General features: G+C 41.5%; 1 protein-coding gene across 1 annotated transcript; it reads left to right on the top strand.

Moving 5' to 3' along the window:
- Positions 1-1140: 1140 nt before the first annotated feature.
- On the top strand, positions 1141-7670 carry asb1 (ankyrin repeat and SOCS box containing 1). Its single transcript, XM_069698862.1, has 5 exons — positions 1141-1431; positions 1974-2112; positions 3577-3879; positions 4403-4785; positions 5678-7670. Exons 1-5 carry the CDS (start codon positions 1335-1337, stop codon positions 5806-5808), a joined length of 1053 nt encoding a protein of 350 aa, XP_069554963.1. The 5' UTR covers positions 1141-1334; the 3' UTR covers positions 5809-7670.
- The last annotated feature ends 213 nt before the right edge of the window (positions 7671-7883 follow it).

Raw genomic sequence — 7883 nt, 5'->3', positions numbered from 1 at the left:
CCCACTAATCCTTAAGCGAGGCCAAACTGAGGGGCCCAAACACATTTGAAACTTTAATCTCAAAAATGAACTCCACTTCGTTGGGACAAACTGAATGCTAACATTCAATTTTGGTTATTAAATGGTCATTATTCTGTGTGTCGCACTTAGTGGGTTAACCCGCACATTATTCCCAGCGCTGTTACTGTCAAAACTGTAACGTCAGCTGAGCAGAAGTCTTTCGCACACTGGGTTGCTTTTCTCCACCATAATGCTTCTTTTTTTTTTTTTTTACACAGAGCTTAACGTCTGTAAGCTCCCTGTACTTGTGGGGAGACATGACTCTGTTGACCTGTCGCTCTATTTTTAGAGCACCACCGGGACTTCACTGTCTGTCATCAAGCAGCGTAGAGCCGTGGCGGCATGCTTCCCTGGTGTACGTTACCCACTCAAACGTTACTAGCACACATTGATAGTTAAAATATAGTTGGTAGTACATTTTAGTAGTTACCCACCTACAAAATCAGAATCAAAAGCCCGTTGGACCTGCTGCTTTGCCCTTCCTCTTGGATGTCAGCTTGAAAGCAGCACCATGAACATCAGAGTTTTATGAGATAATTTGAGTCTAACTTCTTCTGAATTTTAGACTCAGCATAGCTAAAGTTGACCTCTTTTAGGCCAACAAAATAAATAAATAAGGAAAATGATCTTGTAGAATGTTATGCCTGGCAGTGTGGTCAAGGCTTTCAAATAATATTTAGGGTTTCAAGTTCGGGGAAATAACAGAAAATATCGAGATTGGTTCTTTAAAATAAACAAATCATTAACGATTCTTTATTATGTGACCAGTGAACATGTCCTGGAGGCTGCTGGAGATTTTTTTTTTTTTTTGGAGACTTGGCCTTTAAAAATCTTGGCTACAACCCTGTTGTATTTTTGCATTATTGTCTTTTTTGTTATTATTCAAAAAGGAATTCCTTTTCGAAGGACACACCCTCAATTATTATCTTTTAAAATGGTTTTATTTTTGTAATCGTTGAGAATGTTTCTGTGTTTTAAAGTGTTATAGGTTCGTGCACCCACAGCAGTTAACAGCTTTAGTTTGAGGCTTTTAAAAAAAAAGAGCGTGTCCCCTTTAAATCCGTCCGGCTGAGAGCAGTCAGGAAGTAGCGCAGTGAAGTGAGCGGACGCCTCCACCGAGACAGTCACGTTTTGTTTATTTTGATGCCTCTTATCTGATCCGGATCGTCGGAGCCCGGTGGTATTGTTGTTGTTTTTTTTGGAGGGTAAACCGGTGCGGACCTGCTGCGATCCGCGGCGCTAGTTCGTTTTTGACAGTGTGACATTTCAGGAGCATGGCCGACGGTCCAGAGGCTGACGTTGACGACCCGCCCAGTATCAATTTCCCTCCGCTCATCACTGTGTCCAATCTGCCCAGCGCGACCGCTGCAGGTAACCGAGGCTGAATGATCCGAGACCGACGATGAATCATCAGTTCTCACAGGGAGCCGAGTATGAATATGAATGTATGATCCAAGTGTAGGAAGACAGCAGCTGCAAATCCAGACAGCCTTTAATAAGCATGACAACATATTACAGATGTGTTTCTGTTGGGGATATCTTAAGGTAACACATCATCTGTATCTCTTCTATTTATATCAATTATAGCGTTATAAATAATGGATTGGTCTGACCAAGACACAAGTCATAAAAACGTATCTATCTGTTCTTCAAAGGGTGGAAACAATAATAGGAAAAGCTGCAAAACTTAATGTAGTTGAACACTATCGACCTTGTGTTTAACTTCTGCTCATCTTTGGGTCTCGATCAGAATGACACAGTCACAGGAGCTCCACAGAAACACGCATCCTTCTTTAAAGATATGATACTGATATATATATATACACCAGTACATTTCTGCATCTTTGATTTGATTTGTCCAGATAAGGCCATGTTTTATTGGTCAGCTCTCCAACTCTATGTGCCCCCGTCAGGTCGCAACCTGAAGGAATGGCTCCAGGAGCAGTTCTGCGACAAACCTCTGGAGCAAGATGATATGCGGCTCCACAACGCAGCCTACGTTGGAGATCTGGACACCCTGAGGAACCTGCTGCAAGAGGACGACTTCAAACGGTGAGGAAACATAGTAACACTGCACAGCAGTTTAGGAAACAACCATTTGTTTTTCTTGGAAAATAATGAAGAAAAATGGAAAAGGCCCAGGCAAATGGAAAGAAAGACAATAAATTCACAAACACAAGGAACCAAACCCACAAAGGCACACGGTCTTTATGACGTTGGGTGTGATTATATTGTAAGTAGTGAGACAATACAGTCAGAGAGAAACGGAAGTTTTTTTTGTTTTTATTTTAGGGGTCGAAAGTAGAAGCTTGGTGTCACCAGACCCACATTTATTTTGTGAATATCTGGGTCTGGCCAAGCTCCAGAGGGAATAGTTTCCAGTCATTGCATCCTAATGAGCGTAAACCTCAGCTTAATTTTGAAACGATTGGTTCAGCCTTTAACCAATCAGCTCCGACCACCATAAGTGCCAAAACTCCACCACCGCTGCAACTACATTTAGAAAATAAAAAAAAAAAAAAATAAAAAAATGACTTCAACATCAATGCACTAACAACCAACGCTGGTCACTGATTGGTCCACCCTTTTTCAGACTGGCTAATCGAACAATAATGTGTATTCCAGACTATCATCACAGTGGAGAAAACTGAATCTGCGAGCAGAAACACCAGGCTACTAAAGTAGTGTATATCTCAACAGATCAATGTATGATCCATCTCACTGCAGAACCGCCGGCTTTTTGTCGAAGTGGTTTGTGGTTTCTGTGCTCTGTGGGTTCGTTCAGTAGTTTTTCTGAGCGACAGCTAGAGCGAGACAACTTGTACAGAATATGTCCACACACATCTGTACCACAACACGCTACATAAAACCGGTAATAAGCAGGGTGCTTTTATGTTCGTCACCTCATAGTATCAGTGGGTACTTCTGTGGAGGACAACAGCTCTCCAACATTATTAGAGATCTAAAACTCCACAAAAGCTGTGCTACAGTTACTACTACGCTATCCATACACGAGTTCTGACAGCTGTATGACTGATAGAATCACAGCCTGGCTTGACCAACCGAGACACACAGAGGACCTCCTCATAGTGGTCAGCACACATTTAACCCCAGGCCCGCAGCGGTCGTCTGCAGCCATCATACTTGGTCTCAGCGTCCACACCCAGCCAACCCATTATTACAGGTTTTAGCCAGTTCATCTCCATTACACATGGTTTACGACATGCTGTTATTTCAATAAAATCCTTTGGACCTCATTTGGTTCGGCCTGCCCTGAATACCCTAACTGCCAAGGCACTAACGCTGAGAGCTTATTTTAGCAGGTAGCTGTTGTAAATATTGAATTTGTGTTGACCGCACAGCGTGATATGTTTAAGACCTTGGCAATGCTGTTGTTTTCAGCAAGTTTTTGTGGTCTGCTTTTCATCCGACAAAAATTCATACAAAATTCAACAAGTGCAAGTGCGACATATCCAATACACTGGGCCGCTCCTTTTTCTTCTTCTTCGGTGCCAGGCGTATCAATGAGAAGTCGGTGTGGTGTTGCGGCTGTCTGCCCTGCACCCCTCTGCGGATCGCAGCCACCGCCGGACACGCCGCATGCGTGGCCTACTTGATCGCCCAGGGAGCCGAGGTGGACCTGGTGGATGTCAAAGGTCAAACAGCTCTCTACGTAGCGGTGGTTAATGGTCACCTAGAGTGTGTCCGCATCCTGCTCGAAGCCAGAGCGGATCCCAACGGGAGCCGCCACCACCGCAGCACCCCGCTGTACCACGCTGCACGGGTGGGGAGGCTGGACATCCTGCAGGAGCTCATCAGGTGAAGTTTGGCAAAGATCAGACGATGTTTTTTTTTCACTTTACTATTTTTTGTTTTGTTTTTACTACATGGCTTGTTCCTTGATTATGCATTACATTCCCTAAGAGCTTTGTATTTTTGATCTTCTGCTACCTAAGTACGTGATGCAATATTTTCCACTGCTTCTGGCAACGGTTTGGTTACTTCCTGACTTATTAAGAGCTTTTTTAACTTTTCCCAGAAGGCACAGGAACAATCATTTATCAGTCATTGGGTCCCGACAGTTACATCAGCAACGCACGTGGGACCATAGTCACAGTGTCACATGAATATTTGACTAAAGAAGAAGAGACTAAAAACGCGAAAATGATTAACTTGACCCACAATTTTTAGACTCATACCTTGACTGCATACTTAAGTCTGACCCATAAGTATTATTCTTATTCCATGATAAATTTCTCAATCAATGCAGTTTCTTCAGTCCAAATTTAAAGAAAAAAAAAGAAGAAAATATAAACTGTATCCATGGTTTGCTCTCACCAAGGTTCAATGCTGACGTTAACATGGACCACCAGCTGGGCCCGCGGCTCCTTTTAAGTGCTCGCACCCTCAACACCCTGGTGGTGTGTCCTCTCTACATCAGCGCCGCCTACCACCACCTCCACTGTTTCCGGCTGCTGCTCCAGGCCGGCGCGCAGCCCGACTTTAACTACACGGGTCCCGTCTGCCAGGAGGCTTTGACGCGTGGCCTGGCCTCCTGCCTGCTGGATGCGGTGCTGCGACACGGATGCGAGGTGGCCTTCATCCACCTGCTGCTGGACCACGGAGCCAACCCGGCCTTCGTGCCCTGGGACGAGTCTGAGCTGGAGGCTTCCAACCGGAGGAAGGTGAATCCGGAGGCACTCAAGGTTTTCCTGGAAGCAAGGCGTAAGTAAATATAATGTATGGGGGGGGAAAAAAATCTGTGAATATGCAGACATCAGACGGGAGCAGTGATTAAGTCGTTAAAAACACTGTTGCGAGGCAACGGCAACGTGGACGGCGTCTAGAAGCCAAGCAGGCTAACAATTTAGCAAACTAACAGGCGGATAACGTAATGCAGCAAATGAAAACACACAGAGGGAAAAGATGAGGCCATTGGGAAGATCAACATCTTCCTCAGACGTGGGCTATTATCTAATTGAAGTAGACAAACGTGACTAAAATTACAATATTAGCTTAATATCCAACAAAAAAAATTATTTCCACGGCCTCTGCCATTTCCGTAAATGTCACGGTAAATATGACTCACACAGCGAGTGTTTTCACTTAAGTTTGTGGAAGACTTAGGCGCAATTATTTGATAGGGGTGTTGTGGGTCCCCCAGAAGGCAAATTTTATATAATTAAATTTTTTCAATTAAACATATGCAATTTTTGAGCGTTATTATTACCATATCTGCGTAATAAGAAATTAGAAAAAGCTTTAGCAGAAAATAAACAAACAACACCCAAAAAGCCAAAAAAGGCAAAACTTGCCAAAGAAACGGAAAAGTCATTTAGTTAGTTTGATGCTCTGTTTTTCTCAAATTTAAGCAAATTCTCTTACATGCTTTATAATTCATGTTGGATTACATTGTTCGCATTTCTGAACATTTGTTGACAAGTTAAACAAAACAAAAAAAGCAAGAAACAATTTACAAAGAAAATGTCTGAAGGTTTGGATTGAGTTATTTGGGGAAAATAAATAACTGCTCCGTACCCTGTCGTCATGGCTAACTTAAATCTTAAGATTGATTTCTTTTCAGCTGCTCAGCAGCCTTTGCTTTCTTTCCTCTCAGGACATCCTCGGAGGCTGACAAACTTGTGTCGCATCAAGATCCGCAGGGCGATGGGCAAAAGTCGTCTAACCCACATACCTTCATTACCCCTACCTCAACCTATCAAGAACTTCCTGCTCCATGACAACTGACAACCGCCCCCCTTCTAGTCTTGTAAAGTGCTCATCCAACCTAAACCTTAAAAAAAAACCTCAGTCCCAAAGACAAGCCATAGAATAGAGCATTTTGTGAACCCAACTTGCTTATTGCTTATTGTTTTGTAATGATAAACAGTAATAATATTATTTTTCAAATGTTTGGAAGTCAGCATTTATACTTACACTCCTTCTAGTTATTCTGCCACCGTAATGATTATTGAAACACTTCTTAACTCCGCGGAGAACTTTTAGTGACGCCTTGACTGTACGTGTAACCTAAATGTTTGCTTTGGGACCTCCCAAATCACCAGGATGGGTTTTGGTTTTACTTTGAGTAGCACTTTTTAGCTGAACAGCCACAGTGGGAATATAATTTGGCTTAATGCAACGACTTGAACCTGCCATTTAATAAATATCTTGTCCATAGGAACATTGTCCAGATCCAGCTCCTTCAAATGCTCACTTATGCTTTATGTAAACCTGGATTTTATGCCTCTCAGGCAGGCAGAATGTACTGCAACCCCAAATTCTTAACTTGATCCCGTAGAATATCTAGATAATAAGAAATGACAAGTGAAAAGATAAAAAAAAAAAAAAGTGCCCTGGTTTAAATTGATTTGTGTTCTAGTTCTACTTGTTTTGGTGTGTTAATCATTTAATTACGCTGGTAGATCGAGGGGCTAGCAAACTACCAACACTGTTCTGTTTTTACTTATAATTCTGTTTGGTAATTGATTCTTTTTTAGCCATATGCCTTAACTTTGAGTTTTGGAAAAGTTGCCTCAAGGACTGGTCAGACAACCCAATATTACGCCAAAGCATATAATACACTTGTCCGTCCACTAGAGGACACCGTATCAGTGGCACGTTTAGCCTTGAAAAAAGGAATAAAAAGTACACACATGTATGACCAGACTGCATGCATTCCTAGGGATGCAAAGTCCGTGTAACCCGGGATACCGCTGTTCGAGTCTGTAAAACAGCACAAGTCAATGTGTATTTCTTTTAAGTAACGTCAGGAAGTTAATGACAAATTGCTACGTATTCAACGTACATCACTTACATTAAGTAACGTTTATGATGTAGGCAATGTAAAATTACTTATTTTTATCCCAAACCATGATTTCTTTTCCCAACCCTACTTGCTGGGTTTTTGGTGGCCAAACCTAAGGCACCTTTTGTTTCTTGCCGAGGTGAGGCCAAAGGTGACACTGACACGGTGTCCTCTACTGGACTTATGGGTGTATTACATGCTTTTAAAGTGATATCTGGTTGGAGCAGACAAAACTACTAAAAATAAACCAGACTACTGAAGTATAACAATGTTTTTTAAGAAGAAAATATATTTATGAATAAACGAGCAATTTAAGGCCCTTGATCTAGACTAAAACACTGGTAGGAGGAGAAACGTTTACATTTGGAGTCTAATTACTAACGTTCTTGTCAGCATAAAAAAAAATATGAAGGAAACTTTTTTGAAACCTAGTGCTGTTTAAACAAAATTAATGATTCAATCTTTTTCTGCAACACTGACAATCTCTAAAATAGTGAGTGAAATGGATTTATGATAAACAGAATAGGTTTGTATTTATTAGCCAGGAAGCTGTGTTCTCTGCGAGTCTATTGTCTGCTGTGCATTTCTGCTGCACAGCTTTTTTTCCTCAAAGGTTCACCATGCTGAAATGTCATTGCATTTTGCTTTATATATATTTTATTTTTATTTGCATATAGTAAATTTAATTAAATTATGCATTTTCTCCTGTATGTTTTTTAAGTTTGTGATTATATGACTTGAAATATCAGATTTTCACACAAGTCCTCAAAGTAGATAAAGAGAACCCAAATAAATGAGACAAAAACATTATGCTTGGTCATTTATTTTTGAGGAAAATGTTCTGATTTTACATTGTGAGTGGAATAACAGCTAATTTGAAGGTGAAATTGGACTCAGTGTTTTCACTCAGTGGGATAACAATCAGGTGTGAGTGGGCGTCCTGTTGTATTTAAAGATCAGCGATCTGTCGAAGTCTCAGCTTCACAACATGTTTGGGGAAGTGTTTCATGGCATG

Source organism: Brachyistius frenatus, unplaced genomic scaffold (genome assembly GCF_029030835.1).
Source record: "Brachyistius frenatus isolate BFR_SWC_R1_liver_20210118 unplaced genomic scaffold, ASM2903083v1 Contig_28, whole genome shotgun sequence".
In the NCBI taxonomy this organism is placed as follows: Eukaryota; Metazoa; Chordata; class Actinopteri; family Embiotocidae; genus Brachyistius; species Brachyistius frenatus.
Note: the sequence above shows the minus strand (reverse complement) of the source record. Positions and strands in the feature narration are given on the sequence as shown.

Excerpts from the sequence above, each read along its gene's own strand:
- asb1 (XM_069698862.1), top strand. The coding sequence starts at position 1,335 with ATGGCCGACGGTCCAGAGGCTGACGTTGACGACCCGCCCAGTATCAAT. Across the intron at positions 1,432-1,973 it reads GCCCAGCGCGACCGCTGCAG|GTCGCAACCTGAAGGAATGG; the intron begins GTAACCGAGGCT and ends TGCCCCCGTCAG. Across the intron at positions 3,880-4,402 it reads ATCCTGCAGGAGCTCATCAG|GTTCAATGCTGACGTTAACA; the intron begins GTGAAGTTTGGC and ends GCTCTCACCAAG.